The sequence below is a fragment of the Mesoplodon mirus genome, assembly GCF_964341445.2.
Source record: "Mesoplodon mirus genome assembly, chromosome: 16".
NCBI lineage: Eukaryota > Metazoa > Chordata > Mammalia > Artiodactyla > Ziphiidae > Mesoplodon > Mesoplodon mirus.
In genome coordinates, this window is record NC_138992.1 from 14,975,823 (window position 1) to 14,998,416 (window position 22,594).

The window sequence follows — 22,594 nt, forward strand, 5'->3', positions numbered from 1 at the left end:
CCATTCATCCGATGATGGACACTTAGGTTGTTTCCAGCTCCGGGCTATTGTGAATAGAGCTGCAATGAACATTTTGGTATCCTGTTGTTCTGAAACCAGTAGAAACCATGTAATTTTCCCATTCAGAAAACATTCTATTTGTAACCATAATAAATCAGTTGATTTCCTCTTCTTTCTTCTAACTTTGATGGATATTTGAAAATGATGTATATGAAAGGGAATGATATTTTAGGGGAGAAAAAAGGAATTTTAAAAGGTGTTAGTATTTTAATTAATTGCATTTTTACTTCAATTTCAAATACTAATGCATGACCAATGTTTTGACAGTGTTTTATGTATTCATATACAATTGATTCTTGGTTCTTTTATGTTTTCCCATTGAGAATTGACTCATTGAAAGAGAAGTAGAGCAAGAGAATGAGAATCTGGGTTCTAGACCAAGTTGTGTGTCCTTGAGTAAGTCACCTAACATCCCTGGACCAAAGTGGCTGAATCTTCAAAATGGAGAATTAAGTCAGTATACTACCAAGTGGGCAAACTATTGGCATTTGGGCTGGATAATTCTTCATTATGAAGGGCTCTCCTGTGCATTGTAGGATGTTTAGAATCCCTGATGCTAGTAGCATTTCTCAGTCATTTTCACATCCACAAACAACGCTGCATTTCCAGGCATTTTCCAGGGTGAGGTAGCATATTGAGAACCACTGGCAGATTGTTTCTAAGGATCCTTTCAGCTCTAACATGCTGTGAAAGAATTTTTATTTGGGGAATGATTGAAAGGGAAAAAGTCAATGCACTGACTGAAAAATCTCTGCTCCTTCCTAATGTTAAGCAATTTTATTTTAAAATGAATGTTTTCTGGGGATTTATGTCACCATACCCACAGATATACCAACCACTTATGATGTTCCAAGACGAATAATTTTTTTATAACTCACTTTAAGCTTTCCATCTATAATATAATGTTATGTATACTTAGTTATATGATTTTTTAAATTTAATGTTATATAGTACTGTTTCTCTCTATACCTAATAAGTAAAAGTAACAAGATCTGACTCTTTTTTTTCTTATTTTGGCCACACTGTGCAGCTTGTGGGATCTCAGTTCCCTGTCCAGGGCTTGAACCCAGGCCACAGTAGTGAAAGCGCCGGCCGAATCCTAACCACTAGACCACGAGGGAACACCCCAGATCTGACTTTTTTTTTAAAAGTTGTATTGTTGTTTTAATATCTTAGCCTTTAAAAAAAAAGGAAAGTCATTATATATAGTAATTATTTGCCTTGTCTCTTTTCCTTTGACATGAAGGAAGGGAAGGAATATAGTCTCTGTGTTAAGTAGTGTATATAATTACTCCAAATACACAAGTAAGATGTGTAAAAGCAACCACAAATCAATAGTATGTTTGATTATCCTAAACAAAAAAAAAACTCCATGAGATGACAGACATAAGAGAAATAAATTACTGTACATCTAGTATTTACTATTTCTTAAGCCAGAGTTAAATAATTAACAGGTTACTACATTAATGAGGTTAATAACGGTGATGATTAATTGGGTACTGTCAGCTTCCTCATCATTACTACTGGCCAACTCCTGTCCTCAACTGTTATACCACTGGACTGCCTCAGACTAGGAATTGGTTAGCTGCCCTTAAGTAAACTGGATCCTAGTCTAGGTTGCATTGAAGCCCCAGGCTGCATGTTACCTTCCCCTGAAGATTAGTGAGGTGACAGTATTGCATGATCTAAGTAAAAATTTCTTTACTAAATAATGTACAAGTTGCAGTAAACTTTTAAATGCTAAATAAAATTACAAAATCATACTCAAATACTTTTTTTTTTGGTCTTAGCTGAGGCATGTATTTAAAAAATAATTTAAAAGTCCTTTTATAATTAATAGTCATTGTAAAAGACAAGACCTGTTAATTGAAATTTACTAAATTAAAAAGTTCTTTCAATTTCTAAAGTGTTTCATTTTTCAATTGGAATGTCAGTTTTTATAAGTATATTGCTTAGTCATATTAATTTGTTTCTTTTAAAAAATATTGCCTTGTAGCTTTATAAACCCTTTTTGGTGCATGTTTGAGTTTTTTGGCATTTAATATGATTTACTTTGCTTAAATTATTTTGCATACAGCATGGTTTTCATTTTAAGTTTGTTTTCTTTAATGTGTTATATATTTATTGTAAATTTAACCTTACCCGTTGGAACTCTTGGTTCTGTTAAAAGTCTAAGCAGATATCTATTTAGAAATATGGGTAATTGAAACCTGTAATCCCAAAAACTGTTGTTTAAATGCAGCAGTTCCATCTCTGTTCTTTTCATAAATCTCTTTTTAGGTCAAATTGTGATTTGTGTTGCCAAAGCTACTTCCTCTCCTTTCTCAGGGAAGATTCTGGGGTGGGGCTTAGAACAAATACTAGGTGGTCAAATGATCAGAAACTGCATCACGGGACACTTCAAGGATATTGAGTTATTTGTAATTAAAGGAATAGTGCGTGCATTAAACTGTTCCTTTTATGTCATCTCAGGGTGATGTTGGCTTCTGTACTTTTCTTGCTGTCTATTATAAATGATTCTGAATTTTTCCCTTGATTTGTGATCTTATTGATATTTATGTCCATGATAATAGACTGAAATAAGTTACCACATTTAGAATTATTTTTGCTGTGAAAGCATATTGGAAACCAAGACCTTTCTTTTTGTTCTTTAGATTTTCTTTCGTTTCAAGTTTGGATTTATACTTGTAACGTATGGTTAAATTTAATGGAAGGTTTAACAACGAAAATGACAGATCATAGTTTTTTTAAAATTATTTATTTATTTAAAAAATTGAAGTATAGTTGATTTACAATGTTGTGTTAGTTTGAGGTGTACAGCAAAGTGATTCATTTATACATATGTATACATCTATTCTTTTTCAGATTCTTTTCCCTTATAGGTTAAAATATTGAGTATAGTTCCCAACAAATTATAATTTTTATTACATAATGTTATAGAACTCACTGTGTTAAGGGGGGTAGTTTTGTTTTCCAGCACCACCTTTGTAAACACGTTTTGTTTTATAGCGGAGGCTAAAATGAAGTGTAGGTGTTCCACTTACTTTTTTCTACTTAAGTATTTTGATTTTCTTTTTTTTTTAATTAAGGGTACTTTAATTAATTTATTTATTTATTTATTTTTGGCTGTGTTGGGTCTTTCGTTTCTGTGCGAGGGCTTTCTCTAGTTGTGGCAAGCGGGGGCGACTCTTCATCGCAGTGTGCGGGTCTCTCACTACCGCGGCCTCTCGTTGCGGAGCACAGGCTCCAGACGCGCAGGCTCAGTAGTTGTGGCTCACGGGCCTAGTTGCCCCGCGGCATGTGGGATCTTCCCAGACCAGGGCTCAAACCCACGTCCCCTGCATTAGCAGGCAGATTCTCAACCACTGCGCCACCAGGGAAGCCCCTGATTTTCAATTTAAGATATTTTTCTTAGTATAGTAACTTATTTAGAAAAGAAATACACTAGGCTTAGTTTATCCTAAAAGATATTTTAGAACCACTTGTCGATATTGGACTGAAGATTTTTTAAAAATTATTTTTAAGGGGAAATATAGTAATAAACTCCTTTGACCTGTCCTACCTATTTGTTGTATTGGAATCTTATGCCACTTAAAATAACTTGGCAATTGATTGGGGCCTGGAAATTTCTTTCAAGGATTTTGTTTTAATGACATTTTACCTATATTCCGAAAACATGAGAATATTTTTAGTACAGTATAACAATAAAAAAATAAAAATGTAGCAAGATGGGAGTAATTTAGCATACTTTTTCTGAGAGAAATTTTGCAAAATTTTAAAAATCCTTAAATGTATGCCCCTTTTTTTGGACTCAGTAATGCCACTTAAGAATCTACCATAGGGCTTCCCTGGTGGCGCAGTGGTTGAGAGTCCGCCTGCCGATGCAGGGGACGCGGGTTCGTGACCCGGTCCGGGAAGATCCCACATGCTTCGGAGCGGCTGGGCCCATGAGCCATGGCCGCTGAGCCTGTGCTCCGCAACAGGAGAGGCCACAACAGTGAGAGGCCCGCGTACAGCAAAAAAAAAAAAAAAAAAAAAAAAGATATATATGTAGGGAAGTAAAGCTTTGGGGTTTATTATGACTTTTCATGGAGGTTAAATTGGCAGCCATGACATTTTAAAACTTGTATAGATTGCTGAAACCTTGGGCTTATTTCCAAGATTGAGTTTTGCTGTGTGTTATACATCTAATGTTTTTAACTTCTTTTTTTTAAAATTATTTTTTAAATTTATTTATTTTATTGGTTTTATTTTTGGCTGCGTTGGGTCTTTGTTGCTGCTCGCGAGCCGTCTCTAGTTGCAGTGAGAGGGGTCTACTCTTCGTTGCTGTGTGCGGGCATCTCATTGCGTGGCTTCTCTCATTGCAGAGCACAGGCTCTAGGCTCGCGGGCTTCAGTAGTTGTGGCACGTGGGCTCAGTAGTTGTGGCTCGCGGGCTCTAGAGTGCAGGCTCAGTAGTTGTGGCGCACGGGCTTGTTGCTCCGCCGCCTGTGGGATCTTCCCGGACCAGGGCTCGAACCCGTGTCTCCTGCATTGGCTGGCGGATTCTTAACCACTTCGCCACCAGGGAAGCCCTTTAACTTCTGATATGTATTTTATTTTCTTTCAGTTAATGTAGTAAAGAAGACATCTTATAGTGTCAGAATCCTCAAACTGATCAATTTATGATTCACAATTTTTTATAGATACTTTCCCATAAAATTTTCATGTTCTAGGAAATGTTCCTTTCATATTTACTCTTATTACTCCCTAGGTTCTTTATGATGCAGGAGGCAAAAATCTGTGCTTTGATTTTACTTTAATCTCTGTGCTAGTGGTTTTCTTTCCTGCTCTGTCTCCTTTACTTTATATTTCTTTCTTTTTCACTATCTTTAAAAAAAATTATTTTTCATTACCTTTAATTTTTTAATCCTTATGTGTACTTGGAAAGACAGATTAAGAATATTGGTTACATTATTTGATTTTTTTTTCCTCTTTACCGCTACACGTTATACATTTGCCTAGCCCTTATCCTTTTGTCTTAGGAGTTGTAAAATATTTTAAATATTTTGCTCAATATGTAAGGAATTTGAAGAAGTAAAAGCAAGGACTCTGTATATTCTCATTATATTGGGAAGGTCCTGCTTGTTGAATTTTTAGGTATTTCAGGATGTTCCAGTCAACTGACAAGGACTTCTCCTCACAGTGTCAGAACTGTAGTGATGATGAGAGTAATGCAACTAGGAAATAGTTCTGGTATGTAACCACTTTTGCATGTTTACTTCACCAGAAAACTCTGTGGAAGTACAGTGATATCTTATATTTCTTGTTAAAAATTTGGAAAACTATTTGCATGCTTTCAAAGTAGATTTTGAAGTAACAGTGCTAGTCAAAGAATGGAAAGTATATTCTAAGCAGATGTAAAATTCTACGAAGTTTTAGGATATCTTCATTTCTTAACTGTTCTAAAAAAGGAAAAACAAACTTGCATTCTTAGAACTTTCTGAATAATTCAGTAATTGCCTAAACTCTAGGTTTTAGCGTATTTCTTATTATTAAGCCTTTATGATACTATATGCTTTTTAGTAAAATAACATTTACAAATATGAATCATACTCCTTTTTATATAGCTTATTAATGGAGATTTATTTGCTTTTTCCTTTTTAAAAAATAATTTCTTCAGTTCTTATGTTGTCATAGATTATAAATAAATATTTTAGAAAATATATATCCAGTTTGTAATGAATTTCCTTGGACACTTCGGTTGTTTGTACTGAATCTTTAGAGCAGAGCGATCCATGGTTTGGGTTCTTCTGTGTAGGTTGTCAGTTACTTCTGTTGGATTGAGTGAGGATAAAGAAGGTGGAATTCTCTGCCATTTTACCATAGCTTACTCTTACTTATAAATGGTGAGTTGTTTATTGTTATGAGATTAGGTAGGTAGATTCTTTGTAACAATTGTTAATTTTTAGATTTAATGATGGCACTTGAAGTTACTTACTTTGATATATATACTTGGGAAAACTTTCTGTGTTTATTATGACATATAAGTAATATTGCTATTTGTTGAATGATACTCTACTCTTTTGGGTCATTTTATTGTGTAGAATATTTTAATTATCCAGTAGTATAGGTTTCAAAACTCAAAATATTCAGTATATTATCTAGGGATATAAATTAAGGAACATAACACTGGTGAAATTACTGGTATAATACATTGCTTTAAAATATTATTTTCCTATTTTTAAAGGACATCTAGGTCTACTTGAGTATTATCAGTGTTTGTTTGGGTATATATTTCTTAAGTCATTTAGGGTTGCCATTTTAAAGAAGGGTAGCTATATTTCTGAAGTTTTTTTTTTTTCACTGTAATTTGTGTGAACAGTGTCATTATATAGATACAAGGACTTACGAAAAACCAAAAAGCAAATTATTTACTCAGGGCTATAGGGTCCATGGTAGGCCTGTAACTAAAGCTCAGTTTTGTTTTCTAGCTTTGTAATTTAATCTATACCAAGTAATATTTCCTGTATGGATAACTTTGGTCCATTAACCTAAAGATAATTTATGAAAAACTCTATTCTCTCACTTTGTAATTCTGCTGGTATTTTCTTCATTGTAATAAAAAAGAAATCATGCTATAGTAACTAATTCTTGACCACACCCTTTCTTTCCCCTTCAGAAAAATTGGAAGCTCTACCACCCACCCCAGGACAGCTGAGATATGGTAATGGTTCTATAATTGTTAAATATTTGTGCATCTGTCTTTTGGACTTGAAATAACTGTGTTACTCATTAATAGTATAGAAATCATTCCAGATAGAGTGGATTATCCTATTTATTATGGTGAAGCAAAAAGTTTGTAAACTTGGTTTAAGACATATTACAGTATTATGGAATTTCTAAGATTGTTAACCATATCTATTATTGTTTAAATATTGTTACCATCTAGAGATAGAATTATAGTAGAGGTTTTCTTAATTCCCAAGAAGAAGGGTATGTTTAGTTTGGATTTAAGTTGGGTAATTTCAGAACTAGAATTTCTAGGCTATTTTCTTTGGTGGAGAAAATACTCTGATTTGTTGTTTGTAATAATGAAGAAAGTAAAGTTCATTTTAAACCACCAGGAAGAAGAGCTTTACAATGCTGCTGGTGTGCTTTCTTTATTACGATTGGAATAAATATTCAAGGGCTAACACCAAAGTAATGTAAAATAGTTTGGGATCTTACTATAAAGACAATGGAAGAAGAGAATTATTTAGCGGTGCAGTGAATTTGAATAGGTTGTAAGTTAAAGCTAAATATTAGATGTGATTTGCTAACAACTACTGAGTTAGAGAATAATATTTCCCAAAGGAAACTGAAGAAATTGGTAGGATATCATTACATGCTGGAGAGCAAACTTATATAATTAAAATTTAGTAGCCAGTTCTTTTTAACAGTTCTTTTTACTCTCAGAGGTAGAATATAATTTGTATTAGAAATAAGTAACTTTTCCCAGATGTCAAAACAATTTAAGAATTCTTTAAGACCTTTCTTTCCTAGGTAATCTTTTTTTATTTTTCTAGCCTGGATTCATACAATCAATATCCATAGCACTGTATAATGCTGTTACCATTTTGGGGGTCATATTGAAATTACCTGCTTATATGGCTGTGTTATCATACCCAAACTTCTTGAGGGCTGGTAACCAAGTATCTTTGTATCTCAAGTGCCCTGTGGAGTGTCCAGTACATGTTTATTTGACTTTCTGAAACTTACAATTTTCCTTTGGAATGAAAATAAATTTTTATTTGCAGGACACATTTACTTAGGTCTAAACATCAAAGCATAATATATTTTATAGTTCCAGGTAATTATTATAGCAGTGTTAGCAACATGCCTTGGTTTTATGACCAAGTTTTTACTAAGATAGTAATTAGTCTAATCTTAAACTTAGTTTAATAACCTTGACACCTAATTTTAAGATATATATAACTAGCCAGTTTTAGAGATGCCATCAAATTAACCCTAAAATGTTTAGTAATCCCAAAGGTTTCATAGTTACTTTACCATATTTACATTTCAAAGATGATTGAGATGTCTAGAGAGTCTTCTCTCCAGATATACATTTAAGTAGCTCTCTTTTCACTGTAAATGTTTCATGTGGTGAATTTTTAAAATTTCATTATATTCTTTTGGCATGTCAAATTTGTAATATGTTTTCGAAATTCTGTATGTGTTTTAGAAGCTGATTATTATAAAATTTTGAATGTCTGGTCATTAAGCAGCTGGATCTAGGCAAAAAGTCAAAGAACTAAGTCTAGACTCTTTAATTAAAAAAGCCCATTTCATTAATGTGCCACTTGATTTTTATCATCTTTCATAGCTTTTAAAACAATATGCTTAAAAACAAAACAAAACAATATGCTTTATAATTTAAAAGATGCTGCTTTTTACCTGGGACATTCTCATAACTTCTGGATTATATTTTAATTATACTTTTTGTGGACTTAACTGCATTAAAATAAAAAAGATCTAAAGGCACTGAACACATATATAACCAATCGGTTTAAGGGACTATTTTTTGGATGTGGTATAAAACTCAGAGCCTTGATGTTTATTTTTAAAAAGTCCTCAGTTGAATGGATGTTGACTATACCTTGGCAAATTTATAGAATAAAGTCTTAACTATCCCCAGCTTTTAATCTGTTTCACAGTCTTCCTTAAATTCTCTTAATCTGGAATTCTCTTCCTTTCCAAGTTAGTTGTCCTCAACTTATTTAACTAATGTTTATTGAGCATCTACTGTGCACTAGGCATTCTGCAATGTGCTGAAGATGTAAATAGGAAAAAAATGACACTAAATATATTTTTTAAATAGGTATTAGTTCTTCCTAGTTACACTTCTGTTTTCTCAAGTCATTCAGATTATGTACTAGATAAATAGGGTGAGATGTGCCTTTGGTAGGAAGAGATCAAGTTACATTTTCATTTAAATCAAATATTGTTTGTTTTAGTTGGTGAAAGCTATCAGGGATACTGATGTGTTGAGGGGGGAAAGAGGACTTTGAACACAGATGTCTAAGACAGATGAGATCATCACATTTTCCTAACATTTGTTTAAAAAATTGTTTAGTGAGTATAAGTGACCACCAGATAGCTTCCCTGATATTTGATTCAGAACACTTTTTATTATTTCTAATATGGAGATCAATTTTATGGTATCAGTCGTTAGGTCTAAGAGAGAAAAAGATTGATGTCAATAGTAATTTAACAGGTAAAACATGGTACTCGTGTATTAATTTGTTGTGTCATTAACTGTATGTAATTTGTACGTGTGTGCGTTGCCAATAAGGAAACACAAAAGGCTAACACAATTAATTTTACATGTTATGTGTTTTTTATTTTGTTTCTTCCCCAGTATATCTTCCACCAAGTATATAAACAGAGGAGAAGCAGAATCTTTTGTCTATGGGGAATGGAAAGCAAATTCCAAAACTTAAATCAAATCTATTTATGAGAGTTTAATCATATAGTCTGTTTTTGTCATTTTAAAATTATAGAAATCTTAAAACATATTTTTCTGTTTTTGATGTTTTTCAGTATTCATCCACAATGCGATACCTTTCATAGGGTTTGGCTTTTTGGATAATGCAATTATGATTGTTGCAGTAAGTTCTTTCAACCCTTCTATTTTGAGTTAATAAAGAAATTAATGTGGTCTAAATTTTCCTAATAATTTACATATTGTAGCTATAAAGTTTTAATTAATATCATAATGAACAAGGCTATTTTTAACTATATTTCAGGTTAATTAGACTGTAGCTCAATTTTTAAGGCATCATTAAGACTTTTGGTAAAGCATTGACAATAATAAACACATATTTATTGGGTCTGTATTATTCTGTTCTAGTTTCAACATTCTTACTAAAGAATAAAGTATGTAAAATTTTCTAATGTTCTTTAATTGTATCAGCAGTTCTCATCATGTGTATGTTATTAATTAGTTCCTTGTCCAGTTTTCCCATACAAAAATGTTTTAAAGGGTGTTTGGGTATACAATCTATCCATTTAACCCAAAGATGATTTAAGTTTCAATTCAGAATACTGTGAATAATGAACCCTTCAGTCTTTGTTTCATCGTAGTGTTAAAAAGTTCTCCTTTGCTGAAGTCATTTTAATATAAGGTTGTTTCTTACAAGTATTGTTTAGTCTCAGGGATGGCTGACTTATCTTTCTTACTCTTCTGTGACACTTCTTTGTCACTAGATACCAATACTGGATCCAGATTATAAAGTCATGATGAAAATGCAGGTCTTCTGAAACTGCCCGGTGCTCTCTCCACTTCTCTTCACTGACTCAAACTTTTAAAAAGCTCTATAAATTCTGGGTGTTTTGTAGGAGACCACTCAAAAAAGAAATAGAATGATTTTAGGATTATTGAATGTGAGGGAAATATATTTGAGAGATGCCAGGGTTTTTGTTGTTGTTGTTGTTTGTTTTTGTTTTTTGTTTCGGTGTTTTGGAGGTCACATGTACTATAGATGGATATAAATAGAATATTTGGTTTCAATATAGGGATAAAAGTATAATTTACATTGTATGGATTATAAAATTTGCTTAAAGAATATCTAAAATTGGTTCATTCAAGAATGGTTTTCTGGGCTTCCCTGGTGGCGCAGTGGTTGAGAGTCCGCCTGCCGATGCAGGGGACACGGGTTCGTGCCCCGATCCCGGAGGATCCCACGTGCCGCGGAGCGGCTGGGCCCGCGAGCCATGGCTGCGGAGCCTGTGTGTCCGGAGCCTGTGCTCCGCAACGGGAGAGGCCACAGCAGTGAGAGGCCCGCGTACAGCAAAAAAAAAAAAAAAAAAAAAAAAAGAATGGTTTTCTTTGGTATGTAGTCTCACCTTATGTCCAGATTGATAAGGTGGGATCAGATATCCAGAAAGTCTAGACATTCACCTGGTTGAGGAAACACAGGGTTCACACATCAGGAAGGTATCTTGCTCCTTAAGCAGTCACAGAAGATACTGTAGCATGCACATAATTTGAAGGTGATAAGCACCCATTGGATACATAATTCTTTAGCAAAGCAGTCTGGTAAGAGCCTCTAAAATACAATTTCAAAATGCTCGTTTTTTTGACTGATTATGACATTTTCCTATTATGTATATAAGAATCAAGTTGGCTATCTTATATATCTGTGAATATGAGAAACTTATTCAACCATACCACACTACCTTTTCTGAAATTACTAAAACCTTGAGTTGGTTAGATTATTTAAATAGTTAATGTAAATAAAATCTAATTGTAATGAAAACCCCACTATGATGAATTTAGAAGCTATAGTTTAAGATCTGATGTGTTCTTGAATAGATTGTCTGAATTAAAGCTTCTCTGTTTCAGTTTTACACTCAATATTTTAGATTCTCTTTATTGACAGCTGGTATCTCTCATTCTACCATCTTAATAAGCATTTGTTTTTTTTCACCTCAGTTGGGCAGACCTTAGATATTCAAATGATGCAAGACTGTCCTTGCTACAGGGAAGTGTTGAGATGATATATTTTGCATAAAGAGGGGTGCAGGGAGATTTTGAAGAGATATCAGAATAGGGAAACTGGGTAGTTTCTTAGATCCTGAATAAGACCTTCACAGTATGGTCTTATTATTTCTTTGAAATAAATATCTAAAGTAACAAATATCTATGTTTAAATACAGATACCAACAAGACAAAACAAACAGAACAACCACATTCTAAAGTCAAATTATTATAATGTTCCTATTTTGTATTACTCAGGCCTGTGTCTCATTATTAGTGTAACGAAGAGTGGACTATTTTTCCAGGCCTGAGATGGTTGACTCTAATTCAGTAATATTTGTTTTTCTGGTTTACATTGAAATCCAGTTTCAGGAACGTATTACCCGTTTTTTATTTATATAGTACTGAAATAAATAATTAAACTACTGGCTTAAACCTGATTAAGAGTAATAGGTATGGCAAAAATATTATCCTGTGATAATTGCAAAATAATTCAAGAACAGTTAAATTTTCCAAAGAGGCTTTTTAATAGACTGCTAAGACTAAAATCCATAAATAATATAACTGTAGGATCTATGAAAAGGGAAATAAGTGAACATTATTATCTTAAGAATGTTTTTCACCTTTTTTTAAAAAAAAAACAAAACAAAACACTGATTGCCTCCAAACATTGTAGGATAGCTATGTTTGAAGATAGAAAGTCAAGAAGATATTTTATTCTTTTCTATCATGCCATTTGATGTTTTTCCTGTTAGGAAAAACATCTCTTAACTGCTACCTAGTTGTAGTCATGTAAACAAATTCCTATATAACTTCTCATAGTAGGTTTGACCTTTATTCTTGGCTGCTGTTCATACTAAGCTTTTGATTTCATAGTTTTTTATTACATTTTTATATTATTGGGATTGCTTTTTATAACTTATATTTTAGTGGGTTTTGGGGGGATTATTTTTCTTATAATTTAATTAGGATAGAATTGATTAAAATTCTAGCATAGATCAATCATATTAAGGTGATGAACCACATATAACTTTAAGACAACTAGTATTAGGTTTATTTATAATTTCTACCTCACCTGTTAACATGAAACTTGATGTAACTATGGGAAAAAGGAAAGGAGTGGATAGTCCATTGCCTTCAAAACAACCTTGACTTTATGTGAGGCTTTTCCTGCTGTTTGAAGGATCTTCACGTTTCTTAAATTCAACCAAATGATTAAGCACTTAAATGCTTTATAAATACATGTATTGGCAAACAGATTTTTGGGGGGTCATTTCTAATGATTCATTGCTGTTAAAGATCCTGTATTTATTTTTTTATACACTATAGCTGTCAAGTGCTTCTCTTCTATAGTAATGCTCCTGATTTTTGGGGTTCCATATATATAAGGATACTTCTTCATGCCTGTTTTCTTCTTCAGAAATCTGTTTCTTTGGGTATCTTTACAACCTTGTAACTTTAAGTGCCTGGGAGACTTTTGTACATCACGCTGTTTGGTCCATACTCTACAAGAATTATATTTTAAAGGAGTGGAATCAACAGGCCTAGGGGAAAGAAAATTGAGGAAATTAAACTTAGCCTCTCTTCAATTTTTTAAATAATTGAGTAATACAATATTTCTATATTACCAGATAGGACATTCTTTTTTTTTCTCCACAAATATCGTTGAGATTTGTAAGGCATTCTTATTTTTCTCCATAAGTATTATTGAGATTTTTTTAAAAGCTTTAGAAATTTTCAAGCATCAGTATTCAAGAGAGCTTTTGAAAATTAAGTCCACTTATGGCAGAATTGTGTAAGGATTAGAACTGAATTAGCACAATAGATTGTAGGATTTCTTCTTTATTCTATGTAATAATCCATTAGAATGGTTTAATCTTCTTCACTTCAGTTCCTTCTCTTTAAAGTAGAAGTAAAAATATGAGCCCCTCTTTTCTTTAAGAAATGAGATAGACATAGAAAATCTTAAACTCTCCATAAATTCAGTGGAAATACAGTGGAACCTCATTTTTGCTGTAGCTCTATTGTATTAAATGCTATTGTTGCTTATAAATGAATCATACAGTCTCATTACTTAACGGTTAAAGAACTAAGTGTTTTAAGGATAATTTTTGAAGTCTGATTTTTTGAGTCCCTAGAAACTGGTTTTGTCTGTCTTTTAAATCTTTTATGGGGTAAATATCAATAGTATAGTTGTATCATTCAGAATTTAAAATGTAGGTGAGTTGGTTGTCTTTGTGTTCAAAAGCATTAAAACAACTTTCTGTGGTAAGAAAATATAAATTCTAGATTATTAATGGTGAATTATATTGCTATATGTGTTGCTATTTTTTATTTTTATGAAAGCCTAATTTTAATAAATAAAATATTGATGTTATTTCTGCATGAATGTATATATTGGGTTGGCCAGAAAGTTCGTTTGGGTTTTTCCATAACCTCTTATGGAAAAATCCGAATGAACTTTTTGGTCAACCCAATATTTAATAATTAAGTGAATTGCTGTAGTATATGTGTATATTTATGCATATTTTATATATACAATTTTGCTGTGATAACATATTGCTTATTTTACCTCTTTAATTATTAATGTTTTGCTATTCTTTGATAGTCACTTCAGTTTTAATTTTTAAGATTAATTTCTTTGTAATCATTTTTCAGGGAACCCATATTGAGTTATCTATTGGAATTATTTTGGGAATTTCAACTATGGCAGGTATTTAATAATAGTAATATTATTATTCCATTGTATATTTATGAAACATTTTAGTAAGTTAGGTTTAGAAGAGGATACTTTATTTGAATGAATTTGTTCACTGAGATGTCTCTTAATTTATCTACGTAATCCTATTCCTCTAATTTTTAATTTCGTATATGTAGCACATATTTTTCTGAGAAATTTTAGGTACTTTAAGTTAGTTAATGGGTAACAATAATCTACTAGATTGACTATATTAAAAAATTTTTTCTCTTAATTCAGTGTTACCCTAAAACCTTCCTACTCTTTTTCTCGATCAAATTATTTATTTTCAAGTTGGGCAGAAAAGTCAAGGAAGGAAATACAAGATTGAAAATCTAATTTGGTTCTATCTCCTTCTTTCCCCCCAAATGCCACTGTACTCTTCATGATGGTGACATGTGGGAATGATTCTGTGTTGTTTTATTCTGTGGAACACGTGAAGTAGATGAGTTAATGAAAGAGACATTTCCTCTCCTTGATTTTCTTGAATGTCATAGCTGTACATATAGTTTACTCTTTAACTTTCAAGTATTCAAATTCCCTTAAATATTATCTGAAAGTTAAACTACAAAATATTGTACAGGTGTTTTAATACTGAAACCAAAATGGAAACTGGCTGCCACATTAGAAAAATCCTACTACTTGATGGAAGTAGAATACTATAATCTCAGAAATATTGTGTTCTATTTTGGAGATCTCAAGATTCAGAGCTGTCGAATGAACTACTTTGGATATTGTCATTGTAGTTTAGAAATGTGCTAACTCTTCCAGACTGGTGCTTTATTGATTTTTCTGACTTCTATGTAATAATTCACTTGTCCATTTTTCATTTTTTTAGCTGCTGCTTTGGGAAACCTTGTGTCAGATTTAGCTGGTCTTGGGTAAGTTCATTCATGTATTCATTTGTGCATGTGTGTACTTGCTCTCTTTCTCTTCTCCATTCTCCTTTAATTGAGAAGGATTTTAAAAAGGGACATTTATTTTTACATGTGTGTTTTATAACTAAATTTTCAACTTTAATGTTTCTAAATCAATAGCACTAAATCTTTAAATCTTTGGTGTGCATCAAATATAGATGTCTTGCTCACATCCCAGTCATGCAGAATTAGTGTCTCTGGGGATGGGACCTTGACATTTGTGTTTAATAATCTTCTCAAGCAATTCTGATATGTGCAAAATTTTTTCTAAAACTACCATAAGGTAAGTTCAATTTTCATTTACTGAAGTGTTTATATGTATTTTATAAACATTTCCAAGGGTGAGACAGGACTAAAAGTAAGAACCCCTATCATTATTTCACCCCCACCCTCCTCCCACTAAACCCAAAGATAAGAAATATGGCTCAAATGTGAGGATACTGACTGGGCATGTTTTCTAGAGAGAGGAATTTTCAGAGAATAATGGCCAAAACATACAGGGACTTGGCTAGTTTTTGCTCTTTTTATTCCATGTGGTAGAAATGATGAAACAAACTGAGGATGCCTACTTGGAAAAGGCCAGCTTTCTCTCTTTCTGTTTTTACATTCTCTCTTCTAAGCGGCAGATGGCCTGGGCTGCTTCCTGAGCTTGGGGAAGCCTGGGAAGTATAAATTAGACTAAGTTGGCATTAATTTTTGTGATAAACATATTTTCTCTTGCTCAGTCTTTGGTTCTGTTTCTTCCTTTTTTGGTTCATTAGAATGGTAAGTTTTGAGATTTGGATCTGGGTCTAGCAGAGGTCTACTTAGCCCTATAATCTGGAGAAAAGCAGCTTTATATATGACCTAACTCTATATGTTAGACTTCTGCACTGGAGTTTGGGGCCAAAGCTAATGTTAAAAACACAGTTTCTTTGTTCTGGGCCGAAGCAAAAATTTTATATTCCTGGAATTCCTGACATAAACCTATAATGATATTACCCCTTAAACATTCCATTTCCCAGTTTCCAACATTAAGGTTAATAATGATAATATTATATAGCTACTGTGATAGCTTTCTATGTTTAATAGAATCAAATGATCTAATAGATCTCTACGGCCATTTGGTTTTAGATTGTATTATTAAACAATTATTTTTTTATTAGAGATAAAGATTTGTTGGGAGTCTTATATTTAAGAACTACTTCTCTGCCTTTTAAAAATAGCATTAGGTAACAAATACCACATTTTATCAATCTTAGTTGTACAGGTTTTTAGAACTTAACATATCTGACATTGAGATCCATCTTATAATTGATGGTATGCATAGTTTAATTGGCAATTTTTTTTCTTTCTTACAGTTCTTAAAGTAAGATTGTATCCAATAAGCAATGGCAACTTAGAATTCATAAATACTTGAAATTGCCCTGAAAATTGTAGGCTGTTTTTCTTAGTATATCAATCTGATAAATTTTGGAAATTTTTGTTTTCTGATGATAGTTATTAACTTATATGTTAAAGTGCTTTGCTTTGAATTTGGAATAAATGCATAAATTATAAGTGTTGTAAAAATTTTTATATACCTTGAATTGTTCTTTTTAAGGTAATGGTAGAGAATAATTACTCTAAGTTAATTAATTTACCTGTGTATTGAATATGTCAGTCTGAAAAATTTTAAGCCAAATATATTTATACACAATGAAGATGAAAGTTGTAAAAGAATGTTTTACCATTTCTAGAGTGCCAATTACAGGTATAGAATTATCTTATCTTTGTAGTAATTAGTTTTTCCTATGTGAGGACATTGTGTTTCTCTTTAAAAACTTATATTCTGTCCTCTTGTATTTTTAAAGACTTGCAGGCTACGTTGAAGCTTTGGCTTCCAGGTTAGGTCTATCAATTCCTGATCTCACACCAAAGCAAGTTGACATGTGGCAAACACGTGTTAGTACACATTTGGTGAGTACTTTATATGGCTTATGATAGTGAATTTGGGTAGCCAGAGCAAGACACTGTATTCAGTCCCTTGAGAAATTTGAGACTAAAATTGATTTGAGTGGAATTTTTAACAAAAACTGTCCAAGCCTTGGCAGGTTCAGAAAAGCAGTAATTTTTTATTGACTACTTTTTGTAGGTATACTTGATTTTTGAAAAATTCTTTATATGATTCAGTTACTGTTGAGGAGTATCAGTTATGTGCTGAGACTGAAGGACATAAAATGAGTAATAGACTATAGTTCTTTTTAAGGATTGTGTAGGTAAGGAACCAGACATATTAAATAAATTATAATTTAGTGTGACATATTCAGTAATAGAATTATGCACCAGATATAGCAGAAGCACCAGGAAAAGAATTAACTCTTTGTGGAGAGAAATTTCTTTTGGTGTGGAGATTTCTTGGTGAGTATTAGATCTAAGCTTATTTTGAAATTATTGATGAGACATTTGCTAGGTGAATGAGAGAATTCCAAGTATATTGACTAGCAAGTAGAAAAGCATGATAACTAACTGGAAGTTCCTAGCGGAGAGAGACAGACTGCATCTGCTTGGACCCTGTCTGTCTCCCTGTTACCTAGCATAGAATTTGGTATTTTGTAGATTCTCAGTAAATGTCTGTATGAAGACATAAAACTTAATTCAAAAGTGTATAACCTTAATAGTCATCATAAGAATGCATCATTTAAAAATCATTTATAAAAACTTAAAAATAAATTTTTAATGTAGGTGAGATCACAGAAAAATTGTGTGTACGTATACATATAAATATATTGCAGTGGGTATACACATATTTACAGTTTTGTCTAGAATAGATAGCATGGCAGTATCCTATGGTTATGCACAAATATTCATATTATTTGATTTTTAAATAAATCATTGAGGAAGAACTATACACAGAAATGTTTATTGTTCTGTCATTTGCAATGGTGAAAAAGTAGCAATGATTTTTAATGGTAACGAGAGCTTGAATTCCCTGGTGGTCCAGTGGTTAGGACTCGGTGCTTCCATTGCATGGGGCCCAGGTTCAATCTCTGCTCAGGGAACAAGGATCCCACAAGCCACGCGGTGTGGCCGGGAGAAAAAAAAAAAAAAAAAGAGCTTTACGTAGATTACAGGCCCATCAATTCAGTGGAATTTAGCAGTTTTTTTTATTAAGTTTATGAAACAGTTTGGAAAGGAGTTTATTATAACATGTGTGACTGTGGGGGGAAGGAATAAGGCAGAAAACAAAGCTATGTTTACGTAATGATTAGACCTACATATAATTAGGTGTACTTGGGGATAAATATTGAAAAGGAATATATACAAGGGGTAGCAGATCCAAATATGTTGAGAGTACTTGGTGAGATATTTTCTTTCTTCCTATCTCTGACATTTTTAAAAAGTGTTTTTCTACTTGAATACTTCTCTAATGTTAATTTATTTTTTAAAATAAATTTATTTATTTATTTTTGGCTGCATTGGGTCTTCATTGCTGTGCGTGGGCTTTCTCTAGTTGCGGTGAGCCGGGACTACTCTTTGTTGCAGTGCGCGGCCTTCTCATTGCAGTGGCTTCTCTTGTTGCGGAGCACGGGCTCTAGGTGCGCAGGCTTCATTAGTTGTGGCATGCGGGCTCAGTAGTTGGCGCACGGGCTTAGTTGCTCCGCGGCATGTGGGATCTTCTCGGACCAGGGCTTGAACCCGTGTCCCCTGCATTGGCAGGTGGATTCTTAACCACTGCGCCACCAGGGAAGCCCCTCTAATGTTATTTTTTTTTTTTTTTTTTTTTCGGTATGCGGGCCTCTCACTGTTGTGGCCTCTCCCGTTGCGGAGCACAGGCTCCGGATGCGCAGGCCCAGCGGCCATGGCTCACGGGCCCAGCCGCTCCGCGGCATATGGGATCCTCCCAGACCGGGGCACGAACCCGTATCCCCTGCATCGGCAGGCGGACTCTCAACCACTGCGCCACCAGGGAGGCCCTCTAATGTTATTTTTATGGCAATTTGAAAAAAAAAATTTTTTTTTCCTTGTTGCTTTGAACTTTACATATTATTTGTTCTAGAACCTTTTGTACATTATTTTTATATTTAAGTTACTATGATCAAAAGAAATACAGTCACAGTTGAATTTTATAGTACATAGTAATTTTTAATTTTTATCAGATACTTAAGCAAGGATTCCTCTTACAGGGGTAAATTAACTGTCAAAAAATCTTTTCTTTTGTTTCCATAGGGCAAAGCTGTTGGGGTGACTATCGGCTGCATTCTAGGAATGTTTCCTTTGATTTTCCTTGGAGGAGGTGAAGATGATGAAAAACTGGAAAAGAAAAATTAACTCACTTAGGATACCTATAAAAAGATGTAAACTAATGTACCTCAATTATTAAATATGCTGTCACAACATTTAGGAATTAAGACAGTAACAGTGCATAGATATGGGATCACTAATTCAGCATGTATTATGGAAAACACTAACTTATTGTGGCTTGGTTTTCTTAGGACATCTTTTTTAAAAAACTTTTGTGTAAATTGTTGAAATGCTTTTTCATCAATGGCAGTCAACATTTTACCTTTTCTTTTTCTTTCTTTATATACCAAAATAACATTTAAGTATCAGTCATTGATGTGCTGTGCTGACTTGGGGTTTGCCTATTTGTTACTTGTCATGTGTACATGCATGAAAGCATTTTCTGTTGTTGTTCCCTTACAGTTACAATTCAACCTTAAGATTTTTTCCAAATTACTTAAGATGTTTAACATCAGTTAAAGATTTTTTTCCCTCTTTTTGGCAACATCAGTTTTGTACTGTTTCACAGCAAACATATAATTTCATATAATTTTCATATAATTTCAGTCATTTAAAAGAAACTCTCACATCTATTCAAAATGGACAGAGACTTTAAGTATTTTAAGTACCTATCACGCATTTTAATTTTCAGACCTTACTGTCTCAAGAGCCGGACATTAATCAGGATGAACAATTAGGTGGTCTTCCTACTACATAAAACCATATGTTAACAAGTGTATTATTTTGAGTTGGTTTTTTTACCAATTAATTTCTCAGTTTTGAATAATTACAAAGTGATTTCTGACTCCTAAGGGAAAGTCATTATTTTAGAGTTTTTTTTGCGGTACGCAGGCCCCTCACTGTTGTGGCCTCTCCCGTTGCGGAGCACAGGCTCCGGACGCGCAGCCTCAGCGGCCATGGCTTACGGACCCAGCCGCTCCGCGGCATAGGGAATCTTCCCGGACCGGGGCACGAACCCGCGTCCCCTGCATCGGCAGGCGGACTCCCAACTACTGCGCCACTAGGGAAGCCCATTTTAGAGTATTTTTAATGGGGATTGTGGAATTAAGGTGTGAACTAAAGGGTTTGACATGACACTTGGAAAATTAAGAGGCTAAAAAAAATTTTTTTCACAGAAGTATAAAATGGAAGCTGTCAAGAAGGTTTATGGTATGAGTGGGGAAGTTGAGGTGATATTTGTAAGGTTAATAAAATACAAATAATACTGTTTGGGAAGGCTTTTCTCCCCACAAATGTCTTCTCATCTGAACTGAATGAGTTTGAGTACTCATAATTTTGACATTGTTATATCTTCTTTAGCAGATTTTATTTCTGGATAACTTCTTTTGAGGTGAAAAATAAATATTTTATATTTTGCTTTTTGCTATATATAGCCTAGTGGTCAAAAGACATATGAGGAGAAATTCTTTCTCCCTTTTTTGGTCCCTTTTCTTTTTTTGTGGTGTTTAAATCATATTTTAGATTGAAGTTACTTATGTCCAGTCTTGTGTATCTGATTTAGGCATAGATAGGATTCATACCTATACTTGTGAATCATATATTTTAATTTTATGAACCCTTAAAGTTTCTTAGCATGTGGTCTGTTACACAGGCTAAAAAATTACTCTTAATTGTAAGAGTTGTTGAACACATCATGGAGGAGAAAAACAGAAATTAAAGTTACTATTTGGGCCACTGAAATTATTTATTTTGCTAAATAGATGCAAAAGAAGGGAAACTTAAAGATGGCTCTATATACAGCTACCTTATTTTTAAAGTTTTATTTGCACATATTTACTTTGAGGTTTTATTTTCAGAGGAGCTGTTTTTTCTCACAAGGCAATTTGTCATACATTCTCTTCTGTGTACTTCAAAATGATTTTAGTGGTATCCTTTAATCATAGATTTTTGAGGGAAAAATAAATCATAGAATATAAAAATAAATATATAACATTCTTATTATGTACAAATACTATGACAGTCTCATTTGATCAAATTAGAATTATAAAACTTAACATTTTAAATAGAACTGTGGTTTGTATCTTCCACATAATACCACAGACACACCAAAATTTTTTTTATTATTTCAGATGATAGGATTAGAGTGATTATTTAAAAAAAAAATAATTTGGGGGGGGTAAATGTTTAAGTGCTTTTGTCCCTAACTGTATTGCCAGTCCTTTCTGTTCTCTAAAAACATATTTTATTGTGGTGCTTAAATTTTCTTTTTATTAATTAAATCCCATATCCAGAAACTTTGTCTGTGAGTTTAGAAAGGGCTTTTGATAAGTGCTTTCATTTTTTTTGCTCATGAAAATAACCCAGTCCTACAGAATCTTTTTAGCTGAGCGTCTGTAGAATTATTTAAAATGTCAAAATATGGAATATATAACCTTCATATTGAACAGTATTTTAATTTATGGACACAATAAAAATTTGCATCATTCAGGTAATTAGTTAAAAAAAAAATGGAGCCCTTTTGTCCTTAACCTAAGGTAAACATTTTTTTCAAGATCTTATTCTATATACTAGTATGGTGCTTTGCACAAAGTGACTTCTGAAAAATGGTTCCCTTTAAGATAATGACTTCATATAATCATTGTTTCATATTACTTGTCACAAGGAATTTTATTTCAGATTGAAACTGGAATTCTTATTTCTCATATTAGCTATTTCTTTTTTGGGAGCAACTATAACTATGGTTAAATGCAACATGAGCTGTGTTAGTACTCTTCGTTTGAAATTCATGTTGTCTGTGTATTATGATTTATTGACTTGTTTATGCATGTAAATTAGGTGCATTTTGTTGGCACTGTATGTTAAATGGTGACCAATGTTTTTACAAAGGAATTGAACAAAGAAAAATACCTTTTAAGAAATTTTGGAATGTGGTTTTGATTTTGAAATTTGATTTTCTTCTTAATCTCAGAAAACCCTGGTTATTCTGTAGCTTAAAAGATAGGATTAATAAATGCAGATTTGTTACAGGGTTGTAGCAATGACACTGAGACAGTAAAATGGAACTATTTACCATTTCCGTGAAGTCCACACTCGAGATACAACATTACACATTATGAGAGAAGGATGATTCCCATATTGAGATAATTTGATCTTTAATAGGATGTCAAAAAAGCTT

General features: G+C 33.0%; 1 protein-coding gene across 1 annotated transcript in view; it reads left to right on the forward strand.

Moving 5' to 3' along the window:
- Window positions 1-22,337, forward strand: part of TMEM65 (transmembrane protein 65) — a 40,872-nt gene extending 18,535 nt beyond the window's left edge. The window contains exons 2-7 of the mRNA XM_082601595.1: window positions 6,721-6,765; window positions 9,624-9,691; window positions 14,221-14,275; window positions 15,138-15,180; window positions 17,049-17,154; window positions 19,405-22,337. Coding sequence (XP_082457721.1) covers window positions 6,721-6,765; window positions 9,624-9,691; window positions 14,221-14,275; window positions 15,138-15,180; window positions 17,049-17,154; window positions 19,405-19,506 — 419 coding nt within the window. The 3' untranslated portion in view covers window positions 19,507-22,337. The remainder of the gene's footprint in view (window positions 1-6,720; window positions 6,766-9,623; window positions 9,692-14,220; window positions 14,276-15,137; window positions 15,181-17,048; window positions 17,155-19,404) is intronic.
- The last annotated feature ends 257 nt before the right edge of the window (window positions 22,338-22,594 follow it).